The 16,646-nt window shown below is 45.5% G+C and overlaps 1 protein-coding gene across 4 annotated transcripts in view; it reads right to left on the reverse strand.

The window, feature by feature from the left end:
• LOC119168526 (focadhesin) overlaps nt 1-16,646 on the reverse strand; it is a 677,649-nt gene that overhangs the window by 326,815 nt on the left and 334,188 nt on the right. For all 4 annotated transcript variants that reach the window (XM_075890929.1, XM_037419929.2, XM_075890931.1 and 1 more), the window contains one exon: nt 9,929-10,029. In XM_075890929.1, coding sequence (XP_075747044.1) covers nt 9,929-10,029 — 101 coding nt within the window. The remainder of the gene's footprint in view (nt 1-9,928; nt 10,030-16,646) is intronic.

The following is a 16,646-nucleotide window of genomic DNA, read 5'->3' on the forward strand; positions in this document are numbered from 1 at the left end:
CCATATTAAATGAAGTTCAATCAATGGAACAAATAGGGAGGTCGACATAATTCCATGAATTAGTCATGGTTTGAAATACGAGCGTTATACGTAGACAGAGACAGGAAAGACAGAGACCTGTCTACGTATCGCACTCGTGTTTCAAACCGTGATGAATCCCCAACTCGCCCAATCGACAATTCCACAAATTAGTGTGTAGAATCCAAATGTCTGTTGTAAGCACATCTGTAGTAACGAAGTTACACTATATCAGTAGTTCGTTGTATATAAACTCGCCCATAAAAAACGTCCACTTAGTGGTCAAACCATTTATTTATTGGGAGTATTTTTATTGAAACGAGCTAACAACCCGCCCTCTGCTAACAAGTTAGGTCTTTTCAAATGTTATGAAGCACCTGCTTGCTCACAAGTGAATTAAACCATGTTCGCAACGAACTCGAGTCGTTATAGTGAAGCATTGTACCACCACGTGAAACCAATCATTCCTGGTTAGCTGTGTGCAGCATGTCACTTACTCGGCTATCGCCGTTGCATGCTAGGCGGTTTGCAGTGCAATACATGCACATGTTTGTGCATTCTTCAGGAATACTTCACTCCAGTGCGTGCCCGGGTGCTGCGAGTAGCCTGCTCATTTAATGGCGTGTTTACAATAGAGAGACATGACACATTTTGGTCTGCTGACTGTCTTTAGGGGTGTCTTTTGTCTTGTCGTTGTCTTATTTACACTTCAACGACACAAACAGTTCGCCGATGGTCTCTTGAAGACTCGGTCCGCGCCTTGTACAGCTCGGCACAAAGGGCAACACCTACTAAACTTGCACACCTGCTCCTCATTATCAGCCATGCTCCCTGCTCTGCCATTGTCCCTCTCTGGCTACAAGAAGCAGCCTCCGCCATACCCCACGGCACCAAAGAATGGGGGTGGAAAACACAAAAGGGAAGCGAAGAGAAGACTATTGTGGGGTGCGCGAGATGCCTATCCAAACGCTGCGGAAACCTTGTGCGGGGCCTCGTTATATACCCTGAGTCGTTTGAAGCAAAGACATAGGCAAATTTTAGCTCAGCTGCAGATCTCCCGACGACAGGTCTGCCGATGTGTTTGGCTGGAGTTTTTGGTCGGCCATCAGTTACACTACAACGACATGCTGTCTTTTGAGGAGTCGTCGTCGGCCTAGAATGATCAGCTGGTCTGGTAACTTCGTCGGCAGACGACTCATCGGGGGACGTGCCTTAATGCGATAAATACATCCATTCTGGAAGCAATGTGCAAGTGGCCTTACACGGCCCGGTAGCAGTGAACTTGCAAACAGCAGCATGACAAGCTTGTACAGCCATCATTCCATGCCATTTAAACGTGCACAGCTGAGGAGATACCTGCAAATGACTGCGATAAAGATGTCGATGGTGAGTCAAAATGGCACATTCATAGCCACCTGCCCTTTAGCCTTCACTCTTTTTTTTTATGCTTATTCGCTAAGGCACCGCCGCAAGTGCCCGAAAATCATTATTGATCAACCGGCCTCTGCAATTATCGAAAGATGGAAGGCCTTTTGCACACACTGCTGTGTCGGCGAGTTGAGCATTGCAGTGAACGTTTATGCAGCAAAAAGTTATCGCTTCTGACATTTATGGCTTCTTCCGTTCGAGAGCTGAAACGCTGCTTGAAACCCGTTCACAGCTTCCAAACGAAAATATGACGCTCTTCACGGAAGAGATGGCCTAACTCTTCCGGCACGCTGACCCCGATGTGCCTGAAGACAAAAAAGTTCACTGCCTCATGTGAGGAGTATAGCTGGAGCTGTCCGCGTGTCTGATGTGAAACCCATTGTGCACTGCCGAGGCATTCATCTTCGAAGTGACAATTGAAAAGACGCTGGAGAGGCGCACCTAACAATTCAATCGCCACTCTACGCCAGAGTACGCAGAAACGCAAGCACTCTGCTCTGATGGCCTGCGCGAGGCTATCCGAGCGATCGTTCGGGAGGAGCTGCGCAAGCTGTTACTCTCAGCGCAGCCTCAAGTGGGCTCGACCGCCGGCGTTGTCCGCGAAGAAGTTCGGAAATCGCTTGAAATGTCTGAAGCTCCGCAGCTTCAGCCGCAAGCGATAAGCTATGCTGCTGCAATCCGACGCTACGCTCTCCCTTCACGCCCACGTCAAGAGGCCGCACTGTCGCAGTTTCACCGCCGCCGCCGACACCATACCGTCCATTTGCCGGTCAGCGCAACACTCCGAGGAAAACCGACGTGTGCGTGCCCCCGACCACCGACCTCTCTGCTACCATTGTGAAGAAGCTGGCCATACCTACTGCCGCTGCCAGTACCCTCAAATGGGACTGCGTGGTTTTGCTGTAGATGAACATGTCCACAGCGAGGGGGAAAGACCCCGCGACATCACCAACAACCTTGCAGCAGCGCAGTGGACACCCTGAGGATCTTCTCGTTCGCTGTCACCTGACCGCTACATGTCGCCTCTTCGCCGGCCATGCACTGGTCTCACCCGGGGTCGGTCTCCTAGCTTTTCTCCAGTAAACTAAGGGCAGCAACCGCTGGAGGTGCGGTTGCTGTACAACAAACTACTGAAGATTCTCTGCTGACAGCGACGACGCGATGAAACCTCAAGAACCCACTGCAACATGAACGTTGCCCTGACATGAAAACTTCCGGCCCTTAAGACGACTTCATGACGCAAAGTCGAAGCAGCGGTACAAACCGTCATTGCCGAGATCTGACGCTGCGACCTAACGCCACAATCTAACTGCAGGGCGAAGAGACGAACTAGTGACCTTGACGTCCTCATCGACGGCCACAGCGTCACAGCTTTCGTCGACACCGGAGCCGACTATTCCATCATTAATGGGACATTCATAAATGGGACATCATAACTTTCTAAACGCGTCGTCTATGTGCTCGTTGTCTTCTTCACCGATTTCCGCAAGTTCCTCCATCTCCAAGCCTGCCTTGCAGAAGCAGTTGACTACTGTGTCCGTCTTCATGTCTCGCCCGGCATTGCAGATGTACACGCGACTTTTAAATTTTGATTAAGGTCTCACAAGTACGCACTGCTCGCAACTGTTTAGCATGGTTGCGAAACTGTGCTTCGACTTTTATTGCATCGTTTTTTTTGGGGGGTGATATCATGGCTTCATTTAACATTGTTTCGATCATCAACTGCACTGGTTAGCACACGGAAATGAAAAGAACAGATACATCACAAAAACTTTATTTTTTCTGTATTCAAGAACCAATAAGGTGGGGGTGGGTCATTACACGAGTAAATTTGGTAATTGCTCAAGCAGCCGCTGGTCCTTCAATTAACCAAAGTCGCATTAGTTAGCTGTACCTTGCAGTTTAAGGAGAAAATCTTTGGGCAGAAGACTCGCCTTGCACCAGGTTCCAAAACAAGAGTCTGGCTGTGACTACAACATTAGAAGGATGAACTCCGCCATTAGCGGCTTCACCAATACAGATTAGTCATCTTTAACTGAATCTGGCGTTTCTGATGCCGTGGCAAGTGCAATCCATGCTTGTCTCTGACCTTCAGTTCCAAGCAGCATTTTAAGCGATGCGGCTTTGCTTTCTGTGGGAAAACTTTCGCTGCCAGCCGTACAAAATTTTGACGCCATCGTGCTCTTGGTGCTGTCGGCATTCTCAGATGGTTCCAAAACATGGGCAGCTTTCCAATCAGGTCGGCCATGTCTGATCTGTGTGGCAGTGCTGTCACCTAGAGAATCACTGGGCTTCCGGGAGGCGGTGGCTGGCTATGTGTGATGCAGAAAGCTGAGATGCACTCAGAGCGAGGGCCATTTCGGCAGTTGGCTTTGCTCCCTGCGATGCAAGTGAACCGAACAGGTATCGCTAAATCTGATGTCGGTGATTTGCTTCATAGCTGCCAATTTCAGTTGGTGAGCGGCGAAAGATAGATGGCATTTAGGAAGCATGTTGACTGCACCACTGTTGTGTTTACGAAAGGAGGAAGGAACCGAGCACTGGTAGCGTTCTGAAATAAAACAAGTACACAAGTTCCACACCCCACCAAACTCAAGCTCAGCTGAAGCGAGGGTAAGCGAGAGACCCCAGGGTGTTTTATATCTTGATGGAACACCCTGGGGCCCCACAAGAGAACAAAATATATTACAATACACAACAGAACCATCATTACATTAAAATGCATGTGGTTTATATGCTTAAACATTCCCTTCGAATACTTTGAAATTTTCAATAATTCAAATTTGAATACACTATTACACTCAAACCTCATTATAACGTAACGGGATATAACGAAATAATGGATATAATGCAGTAAATGAAATTCCCCTTGAAAGCTCTATTGAGAAATATGCGTTTTAAACCTCATTGTAACAAAGTAAATTGACCGGTAAATGAATAGAACGAACTAAGTTAGTCTATCAAATAGTCTATAAAGAAAACCACAGTAGTGTGTTAAGCATATCGTTTTCTGCGGAGTTTTACGCTTGTTCGGCGAGGCTCTATTAAAACTCCTGCGCCGACCTTACAGCCACACCCCGCACAGCCGAGAGAGCCGTCCTCCTCACACAGCCAGTGGAGAGGATTGAGGAATCGCTCAGTGGGTCACATGACTGAGAAGCGGCACCGCGGTGAAGAGATTTCTTTCTCAAGACGGCAATGACTGCGTCTCTGCTGCTACCATGGCTGCTACCCTCTGCACCGAGAAAGGCGGACTCTCCGTGACAGTTTTCTTTTTTTCTTTTTCCTCTCTCTTCATGCGCGGCCTTGAAAGGAGAAGGCTCTCTACGTGCAGAAACGAAAAAGGGAGAAGCGTGGCACAGGCCCGTCGCAGATCGGCATTTGAGAGAGAGCAAACAATCCGCCACAGTCTTTTCTTTCCTTTTTTTCTTTTCTTTCTTTGCGCGCAGCGTTGAGATGTGCCACCGTGTGATTGTGCATGATGCTGAGAGCATTTTTAGAGCGCGGTATGTTCGAATTAACCGCCGCAAGTGCTTGCACGTTCGTATTACAGGGCATTTTCACCAGTTGGAATACACATAGCTTTGACGGGATATCAGTGTGAGTTCGAATTATTCGGAAGTTCGAATTAAGCATATTCGAATCAATGAAGTTCGAGAGTTTATTTTTCGTGGCATGCGTGGTCGCGTGGCGGTACATTGGGCCACGAGACGGTTTTCTTCTTTGCACGCTTATAGCTGTGCGCCCATCTGAGCATACATTACCACAAACTGTTATAATCGATATAATGAAATAATGAATATAACAAAATATTTGTGGCTCCCCTTCAACTTCGTTGAAACGAGGTTTGAGTGTATTTGTCTGAATATTCAGGGGTGGAACAGGGTACATAGGTTTGGGAGCTGTACTGGGAGCCGTCAAAAGTGCTTTTTTAACAGGCTTAGAGCAGCCAGAAAGACGTTTTGGCACAGGCTTGGAGCAGACTTAAGGGCCTTTTTGAGTAAATTTAGAACAGATTTAGCTCCATTCAAAGCACTTGTGAAGCTGAATTTGCTCAATTCTGCATTTTTTTGAAACACTCAGATAAATTGTGCAATAGCCTCATTATTGCGATAAAAATAATGCACACGCTACCGACGGGTTTTTGCAGTTGCCATCATGTCCAGTGTAAACTCCAAATTGATAACATACTGTTACGCATAGTATGCTCTATCTGCAAGTAAAAGCGCTCCATCGGGGGCGATGAATGCGGCTCAAGAAGTCAAACGATGCAGCCCATCTCCACCGATCGGAGGCCGCGTGCGATAGCATCAGATACCCCCACCAAAGAGGCCTGCAGTCAAAGTAGAGAGGAAGCACTTTGCCTGTCTTGGAAGAACACAAAAAAAAAAAAAACGAGCGAGGGGAAAGAGGGGGGGCACCGATGTCGCTCGAGCAACAGCTATGAACTTTGCTTGTAAGGGCGTGGTCGCGATCTCTGGTGCACTTCCTAGCTCAGAAGTCATCAGCAGGCGACTCGAATACACTTCTACGTGCTGCACTCTCATCACAAAGAGAATGTGCAAGAAGTGTTGCTCTCCTTGAAGTTGTCGTAATGTCGTACACCAGCATTTTGTACAGTTACATGAGATCGCATCAAAATGAGTTAGCTGCCAGTCTCACTTCGTGCAACCTTACAATTTGCTACTATCGCATTCATTGCTCCACACTTGAAGTGCAATGGCGACTATAGTTATGTACAGCCGCCCATGTTCATTTTTTGTTTTTTACCTGAATGCCTAATTGTCAATGAATGAGTAAATAAGTGCGAAGCACAGTGGCCAAATGAACGAGAATACACGCTTACGCTCGATGAGAGGTCATGTGCACGGTGCACCTGTCCTTGCTGGGCTGTTCCTTCCAGGAAACGGACACCACCATTCTTTTCTTTTTTTGTGCGCCGTTACTGCCATCTTTGATTTCTTTTCCGAACACTGCCATCATGTTATAAAAAAAGTTTCACTACAATGGCGAGGCAACGAATCCTATTGCAACAAACTGTAAGGTTGGTAGCCAACTCTTTTAATTTCCATATCGTATCTGTAACTCTACAAAACAGGGAGAGATGCTCTTCTTGCTGTCTCTTCACGTTTAATACTTGTGTCACACGGGCGCACAAAAAGTCTTTTAATTAAGCGGTCTTTACGAAGTTGAAAGACTTTTAACAAAGAGCTGTTGCGGCGCAGACACACGGCAGCAACGATCTCCTTTTAGTGTTTTCGTTCGAAGACGCTAACGAAAGCGTGGCGCTAGCAGTTAAAAGAGAAGCAATGAAAATTAAACGATGTATCACGATGTACAAATTAAAGACTTGTTGCACTGCTCGTTTCTTCAAATAAATTTAAGAATAAGAGATGAAGAAACACCAATGTGAAAGTTTGTTGCACTAGTTAAGGAAGCATTCCCATAACTAGCGGCATGCACAAGTCCGTCTGGCACCACTGGGCTTTTATTTACCGTATTTGTTTTTCGCTGCTCTCGACACGTTATGGGCCACTGTACTAGGGTGGCTGGAATGGGGAGGTGTGATGAGCGGAGCGCTTTTCGCTTGTCGGAGAGGGTCACTCGGCGCGCCAATGCCGCAAGGGGCGCTGATGGCAGCAGCGCGGGTAGGGCGCGGCGCACTTTCCTGTGTTTGCTGCAGGTGCGCTGGGATTTTCTTCATAAGCAGTCGCTACATTGTAAGTATGCCATCAGTCAGTGTTTGTGCTAGGTCCCTCTGAAATGCCCGAGGATGTCAATGGTAAAAAAAAGACCCAGTGTTGGTGCTTTGTGCCTGGGTGCTGATAGTGTCGATAGATCGTGCATCGATAGATCGTGCATAATAGATCGTTGATAGATTGTGCAAGTGACTCCCGCCTTGTATATTATGTCGCTGGCTACGTTCCGAGAAAGCGTATACTTAGCAATAATTGTGATAAGTGCAAGAACGCCTGTCTTGTTTCGAGAGAAAATGTGCCAGGAAATCTCCCAGCGCAGGCAAGCAAGCTGTGGGATCTGGGCGGACTTTTGCATCCGTCGAATTCCCTTTATACCCTCATCCTGAACCTTGAGGACAAAATCACTCTTTTATTGAGCTCAGCATGTCTTCACGCCAAGTCGGCCATAGAGATGCTGAAGGGGATTGGCGAGACACAACAAATTGGCTGCCCAAAGCATGGTGCTCGCTTGACCAAAAGTGTGGTGCGATTTTATTGCCTCACTCGTGTCCACTTTTTTTTTTAAAGGCATGAACCAAAAAGAAGACGAAAAGAAAGGGCGGAGAGTTAAGCCATGTGTACTCTAGTGGCAGAGCACGAATACCTCGGCATGCATGAAAATAAATTTATGTTTTTGTTAAAAAAGTGTCTCCTCTATTTCTGCTGCTGGGGACGATTCTCGAGTCAGAGGCTTCGCGAGATACGTAGGTTTTAGCACTCTTAATTCGTTACTTGTCTAAATTAATGAGCAATTGTAGGCTGTTAAAACTTCTACGTTCGGAAACCGATAATTGAATGCCAAGTGAAAATTTAAGCTGCGACTCGCACAAGATTGTGCGTTCGCGGTGGAGCAGCAAAACGAGGCTCTTGTACCGACGTTTGTGCTCGTGAATGAAGAAACTTAACATGCTCTAAGTAATATGAAGCCTTCCAGTAATCGCAACATCTCGTAACAAACCTGCAGTTCTACCGTGAGTAACCGCAATATTACGAAATCCACAAAAGTTGGTGTCGGGTCTCGCTCATATGCCTTCTCGAGCATTGTTTTCAGAGGCGAAAAAATATAGAGATACTTAAGCCACGTAAGACATCACGGGGCTTAAGCATCTTAAGTATTGTCGTACGTTGACTCAATAAAAAAGGTTTTCACTGAAAATAGGTGACCGCCTTATAGCGTGAGAGCAGGCCCGTAGCCAGAAATTCTTTTCAAGGGGGAGGGGCACTTGCTAAAAACTAGGGGGGAAGGGGCCCCTAGCTCCTCGCCCCCCCCTCCCCGGCTACGGGCCTGCGTCTAACTGCATGAGAGAGATTTTCGCGAAGAGCAGCGCACGCTCATTCGTATGTCGCCTGCGCAAGGGTACCCGCGCCTCTGCGTGCAGCGCTCCAAGCGGCGTCAGCGCGCTTTGGGGACCGGTTTCAGCGGCCGCTTTTCACACCTCCTCATTCTAGCCACCCTAACCATACGGAAGAAAAAGCAAGGATCGCAAGCCTCACGGCCTGCCTTCTCGCTCTGGAAAGCGAGGCAGACGCTGCAAAAGCCGCCAAGGAGAGGATCAAGCAGCAACTGCTGTTCAGCAATTCCTTGCTGTGCGCACTGGAGCTGTCGGAGAAGGCCTGCGATCGATCGATCGATCTGGGCCTTCAGACAAAACGAGAGGTGGTTCGAGGGAACTGTACCTCACCTCGGTGAGCAGAACTTCAAGCAATCTTTTCAAGTGTACCCGTCCACCTTTCGTTTCATTGTGGAGAGCTTGCGCAGTGAGCTTGAAAGACAGTGCAGCAGCATGTGTGAAACCATCACTCCTGAGAAGCGAGTCGGCATTGCCCTATACAAGCTTGACCACTTGAATGACGGGCAAACACACGACTGCTACGCTTTCCTCGCTTGTGCAAAATGGCGCGGCGCGAGATCGAGCGTCATCCCGTGATATTGCCAACGCGTTGTAGCTGCTTACGAGAGTAGAAAAGGAAATAACCATTAAAAGAGTTCATTACACCTTTTGCAGGATATGAAATTTGTTTTTACAAAGAGTTTCGGTGACAGAAAAATAAGCATTCGCTCTTTTTTTTCCCACCACTCGAAAATTGCTGGCGCCCACTGGTTTCGAGGCTACTCATTCGGATCCGTAAAAGAGATCGACGAACTCCGTTTACGAAAAAGACCGCTTTTGAAAAGGAGTTCGCTCTGTGCCGTGTGTCTGCTGTCAGGAACTCCTTTTCAGAAAAAGACCGCTTACTTAAAAGACTTTTAAGTGCCCGTGTGACAGGGGTATGAGGCGCGACACGTGGAAGGGTTTACAAGCTATTCGCGCCGATGCCTGCTGTGATAGTGCTCACTCAGGGATAGCGACCACGCCCTTAAGGTCAAAGTTCACAGCTGCTCCTAGAGCGATCACAACCTTTATGAAACAGGATATATAATAGTTTCGACCAAACCAAAAGACAATGTTTCAGTCATACTTCCAGGCACGACGCTTGATGGCTTTCATCATTTGTGGCTGAATTTCGGTGCTGCAACACAGTACAGTGCTGATAGGCAAGTTTGGCGCAGCAGGGGTGGTTCGGCGCAAAATGGTGCAGGTAAGTGAGCTTGGCACACAATGGCACAAATGGTGGAACTGTTCCGCTCCTGAATATTTCAAGTGCTCGAATATTCGTGCAAACCTACAAAGTCTTAAAATCAGTGGACGAATGGGGAGTCGGGCACATGAAATTGACACAGCCAAACTGAGGAGGCTGCACACCTGAAGCAGGGATGGCAGCAAGCGCATGTAGCCTTCATGCAGAGCACAGCCAGGTTTCCCTCTCGATGTGGCAGGAGGCTCATACGTCAGCAATGTACCCACTGCATGCAAGGCGAAAAAAAAATCACATTTTTATGAAAACATCCCCAAATCTAGCTCTAGAAAATGTGCCTGCACATCTTAGAAAAAAAATTGAGTTATTAGGTGCCATCATAGGTTCCTTTCTTTGCCAAAAAGTGGCACCCAGACTGATCTTGTGCAGTAGGCCACACATTTCGATTTAATAAAATAAGACACACACATACACACACCACTATCTCATGGTTTTACAAAGCTGCTACAAATATCCCCAATTTCCAGAAGTTGAATTTCACAATATGCTATTGTTCAAGAAAAACAGCAGAAATAGTGTCACTGAAGTCGATATGACCAAGTCATTTTGTTGATAAACTGGTTTTTCAATATAGTTGCTCAATCACCTAGACCAACTTTGCATGCAGAAAATTATGTTATTTGTTTGATTCCAATACCAACACTCAGAACACTCAAGAAACTTAACAGTCAACGAAATAAATTTAAGATGTGAACATTTGCTACGTCCACTTTCTGTGAGTCAAAGTGCCATTAGGCGGCTCAATGCTTGCTCAAAGCAGCATACTTTTGCCTGCTCCAAGCAGCACAGCTGTTAAACAGTACTGTTCTGGTGCCTCGCCAGTGCCCTTATAAGGTCTTGTGAAGATACCCAACTACCTGCAAAACTGTCACATTTTACAATGTATAGAGCCAATTTATAGAGAACATAGAAGTTTAAAATACCATACAGTGTTTCGCAATTTCATTCAACAAGATCAACACGCACAGTACAGCCTAGATGGCATATAATATAAGTTGCGGAAGTCTAGAATATCTACACTATAAGCAGTATTGCGCAATAACTGAAACAAAATTTTTCAGTGGCTCCACAAGAGAACAACTGAACCAACAAGACGGTGGGTCATTTCGACAATAAAGGCATGCAACTGGAGTGTAAGTTTGAGAGCGCTTAAACATGCAATTAACCTCTGCAGTGCTGACATGATAAACATGAAAAAATGTAGCAGTATTGCTGACTAACATTTACGACCTCTCTATTTGTGTGAACTTCGCTGCAAATCCGCACTGTGCAGGAACTATACATAAAATGTACTCTTCCGAGTTTATGTGTGTGAGCATGATGCCAAAAACAGTGGTAACTACAAACTGTTGTATCTAATGAAAAGACAAAGAGCGGTGATGCCACTACTGACGCAATGCAACTTGTGTGAGTATATTGCCAAGCAAGATGCTGGGTTATCAGATTAAACTGTACGGCACGAAATGTGTCACTGCTGCTTTCTTGTTAACGAGCTACAACTGGTGACAAAGATTATGAAACGAGTCTACGATGAGAAGGGGCGGATCCTACGAAGGACTGAGCCAAGGAAGAGCACAGCATGACCAAGATATTATAACTCCATACATTCCTGGAAGGCGGCGGTAAAGACATTGCTTCGTATGTGGAAAGATTCGAACACTACCGTGAAGTAGCCAACGTACAAAAGGAGAAGCTCAAAGAAGACAACCTTCATAATGGCCATTGACAAGAATGCATACAAGATGCTCAAGGATTTGCTTCTACTGGTGACTCCTGCAGAAAAGAGTCTTGTAGACCTGGTCAATGTACTGAGTGACCATTACAAGCCTGCAAGCTGAATCAACGCAGAGCAATTCAAATTCAACAGGCAGTACCAAGCGGAAGGTGAAACAGTGTTGAAGTTGCCAGTTAGACTTAAGCACATGTCCACTAAATGCAAGCACGGCACAACCCTTGATGACGCACTATGGGATTGATTCGTCACAGGACTGTGAAACCCTGCCATTCAAATAGGTCTACTAAAAAGGAAGGAGCTGTCGTTTGAATCTACTTGCGACTTTGTCAAAAGCATTGAAATGGCGGAACAGGAGTCAATGGGCCTTCTACCTGGCAGTAGAACAGAAGCCGACAATCATGCGAGAAAGAAAACCTGCAGGAATGTGGCATTTGTGGTAATGACAGGCAAGCAATACGAGGCAACCAAGACATTGTGTCACGGTACTACGTCTGGTCGTTTTCAAAAAGCAACGTGTTACAGCTGCAAACACACAAGTAACTTGGCTCGAGTATGCGGAGAACACTACCAAAGAAAGGATAAATTCATGCCATTGCCGACCAGCAAGAAGATAATGATTCTCTACGGTGTAAATTCAGTCGGCCTTGTAAAGCAGCCATATCAGGTCAAATCCCAAGGAGGCTATACTATGGCTTCTAGAGTGGAGGTGCACCCCGATAAGTGACGCCGGTCGCCGCCATATTGAAAAAAGAAAGGCTCGAAAGCAGACGGCAAAGTGCGCTTCGTAGCTCCGCCCTCGCAGTGGCCTTTGGAGACAGTGACATGCTTTTATAAAGCACTTGAAAAATTTACAAGGCCATGGTGACTTCGTGCGTCACTTATGGCTGCACAAATTGCATCAAAATGACGCCTGGGATCACTTTTCACCAGTAAGTATTCTCGCTTCGTTCACTGACGATCGCCTGTTTTTTCGCGTATTTTGTAAAATTACAAAAAATATCAAAGGAGTGCATGCATGTAATACATGTGTATAGCTGTATAGAAGGTAACTTGAAGCGTTAAATGCTCGCTGACACGACGTTGTCCCCGAGTTTTAAGTTTATGGACGAAGGACTTGCAGTCTGTGGCTGCACGTATTAAACATTGGAACGAGTAGGACGTCTGAATGCCCTTTGAATTCCAAGTTTTCTGGTGTTGTCTTACAAGGCAAGACTGACGGCGTGCATGCATGGTTTTTTGGCGAGTGAATATCAAATTTAGTGCATGTTTATCGAGGAATTCGCAAATGTAGAGAACAATTCTATGCCGTGATTATCCATGTTACAGGTTTCCGAAATACAGTGCGCTGCGTTCTGCCTGGGAACGTGCTGTTCGAAGAAATAGTTGGGGAGCTACAAACGGTGACCACCTCTGTTCTATTTACTTCAAAAAATGCTGCTTCGACAGAATGGGGCAGACAACCAGACTGCGGCTTGGCAGTGTACCTTCGATTTTTCCTGCTTTTGATTATCGTTTATGTTGCCTCTAACAGTGTTTTACCTCAATTTGCCCTTAACAGGAGGTCCCGATATAATCTTTGACTTTGGGACCTCCTTTTGTATACCAAACACATGTCACATTCTTGTATTCGTATCAATAAAAAATCTGAAAAAAAAAATCTGAAAAAAAAAATCTGCAAAGACCTGTTAGTTTCTATCTCTTTGACCTAGCTTCAATAAAATGTAGTCACAAAACTAAGCAATTACGTCTAAAACAAGATGAGACACCTTCGAAATCCGTTCTATCTTGCCGACGAAACTGAAACCAAAACGCCGATAGACGAAGTTGTCAAAATGAGTGAATGGCGTTATATCAAACATCTAGCTACCTCGTTTCTAGGCTCTGAAGAATGTGCTTGCCATGACAACACACGTCGCCAACGGAAGTTGATAAATATTATGCATAACTAACGCCACTGCAATCATTCTTATAAACGGTTCATTTGAGGTACGTTTCTTGAAGTTTGCTGATTGCACGCGACATCGGTGCTTCGGTTTTGGTTCCGCCTGTAAATTGGTTAGAATTCGATAACTCTAAAAAAATTACTGGCGACTCTCAGTTTATTTAATTACCTCTCTTTTCTAACTTTAGCTTTAATTATTTCAACTTCCTTATATATATTCTCTGGTAATCTGCCGACACACACACAATCACATATATGAAAGAGACGAGCAAATGTCGCGTTCCTCTTGATCTTCAGTATCTGCAGGCACACTTCTTAAAACACCCAATATACACTACAACCCTTTTGTACCGCAATAGTGCGCCAGCAAGCTCGATATGCAAAGCATCCCTCGACGACAGATTGCTCTGAAAGCGTGCAGCTGACAATGGGTGCATGAAATAATTTGTTTCATAAACAAGAAGAGGCATTTATTCATTGGTGTAACCTAAATGTGGTTTCTATCTCATTTTTTTTTTATCATAGAACTGCAAACTGACGCGCGCAGCGCACGTATTCGGTTGCGGTCTATGGTGGTTCCGCCCTGTTTTTCCTCTAGCAATATGGCCACTGGAAGCTTCACTTGCTCCCGTTGGCAGTGGCCGGGATTGCCACTCTAGAGGTTCTATAATATATCTTTCTAAAATCCATGTTCGGGAGGAAGCACATGCAGATGCAAGTAGACACATGAATCGCTGTATCTTTAGTATTGAAAGACTTATGAAAGCAGCTAGTGAATCCTCCTCTGCTCACCCATCTAGGATTAACCTAAAGAGAAATGAAGGGGCAAGCCGAGCTTCTGGTCGAGTACAGCGGACAGCACAATAATGCCACATTCTTTCCTCAGATTCGTTATCGCCCCGTTACACTATGGTCAGCGCCAACCGCGCTTATGGTGTTCGAGAAGCTTCGCGGCTGTAGTAGACCGTTTTGTTAAGATTATGCCCACTTCGCGAACATTATAGATCATTCTGGAACCTTCGTGGCTGCTAGCGATAGCTCTACAACATCTGACGGCACGGCTATAAATGCCGACACGCTTCACCGCAAGCCAATTGATCGACGACAGACGCTCTGTTCGCCACTATCAGTGCCAGTGTCGCGCTGTAATCTTACTTTTCTTTTACGTGGCCACAAGTTCGGCCCCGCAAACAGTTTCTTCTTCAAAGTACTGTCTGCTCCTTTCGTCGACGTCACGTCCTCGTGATATCTGGTGGAGGAGCTGCTTCTTTAATGTACCAGACACAAAAATTGGCAAGGCATAAGATAACTGTATGACGAGCATAAGTGACTGCTCATGACATGAAAATCATGACATGTATGCCATGAATGTCATAATATACATGTCATGGTCTTGCTGCTCTTGCAGTGGTTTCATTCACATGATTTTGCAAAACTGGTATAGTATGACATGATGGCATGGCGAACATAAGTGACAGGCCCTAACGTGGAAATCATGACATGCACCTCATGTAAGTCACGACTACACGCCACGCTCATGGTGCGCTCGCGGTGGTTTTGTTAGCTTCACATATATCGAATTTGGTATTACTTGATACGGATGGATGACGAAGGTATACGACTGGTGCAAACATGATAATCAGGACATGCGTGTCATGTAAGAACATGACCACATGCCTCGCTCATGATGTACTCACGGTCGTTTCGCTAGCTTCACATGTGCTAAATTTGGTATTATGTGGCGTGAATGGATGATGAAGGTATATCACAGGTGCAAACATCATAATGATGACATGCGTGTCATTTAGGAACATGACTACATGCCACGCTCAACAGGCGCTCGTGGTTGTTTCGCCGGCTTCACATATCCCAAATTTGGTATTACATCACATGAATGGATCAAGGTAAATGACACGTCCAAGCATGATAATCATGGTATTCGTGTAATGTGAGAACATGACTACAAGCCACGCTCATGGTACGCTTGCGGTGGTTTCGTTAGCTTCACATATACCGAATTTGGTATTACCTGACATAAATGGATGACGAAGGTATAGGACTGGTGTAAACATGATAATCATGACATGCGTGTCGTGTAAAAACATGACTACATGCCACGCTCATCAGGCGCTCGTGGTTGTTTCGCCGGCTTCACATATCCCAAATTTGGTATTACATCATCACATGAATGGATGACGAAGGTAAATGACACGTCCAAGCATGATAATCATAGTATTCGTGTCATCTAAGAACATGACTACATGCCATGTGCATGATGCACTCGTGGCCGCTTCGGTAGCTTTATGTATACCAAGTTTGGTGTTATATGACATGAATGGACAATGAGCACAAATGCCAGGCGCAAGCATGATAATCATGACATGAAAGTCATGTACAGCATAACATATTAACCCGCTTCATTCCTGCTTCGCATATCATCGATTCCTACTGTACGTGAGATCTGCATATTTTTTGTGTGCGAGTTTCACAAAAATATTTCCAGGGCTCTGAATCTGTCTCCCACCAGAAAAAAATACGTATTTGGTGATTTCAGTTTTGCTAGAAAAAGTTACTTATTTGGCGATTTCAGTTTTCCTCGTAATAATTAGTCATGTCTTCCTCGAGCAGTGCATCAAGTGAATTCATTGAGCTATGCCTTGACCCAGCTTGTTTCAGAGCCCACTCGCGATACTGATATTTTAGACCTTAGTTTGACAACCGAGGCACATACCATAGTTCTCGTTGTGCAATTAGACTGTTTTAGTGATCCCAATCTTTTATAGTTTTCCATTATTAACACAATAGTGTTAAAGAACTTGTTTCCCAAAAGTTCCAGCATTTGCGTCGGTGTCATTGGTTTTGAGTGAAAAATCATCATCTCTGCATGATCAAAAAATTGAAAAGATGTAAATAAAATAAATTATAAATAAATCTGGGTATGAGTGGAGATCAAACCTGCGTCGTTTGCATAGCAAGCAGGTATTATACCACACAGCCACGTCTATGCTTGTGAATGTGGTGAAAATACCTTCATCGGCTTGGAAATGCAGAGAAAGTAACCTTTGTGCTTCACACACACATCCCGTATACATGCTTCACAATACAGCATGAAATACTGCCGTAATAATTCGTGCTACAGGCGTACATT

Source organism: Rhipicephalus microplus, chromosome 3 (assembly GCF_043290135.1).
Source record: "Rhipicephalus microplus isolate Deutch F79 chromosome 3, USDA_Rmic, whole genome shotgun sequence".
In the NCBI taxonomy this organism is placed as follows: Eukaryota; Metazoa; Arthropoda; class Arachnida; order Ixodida; family Ixodidae; genus Rhipicephalus; species Rhipicephalus microplus.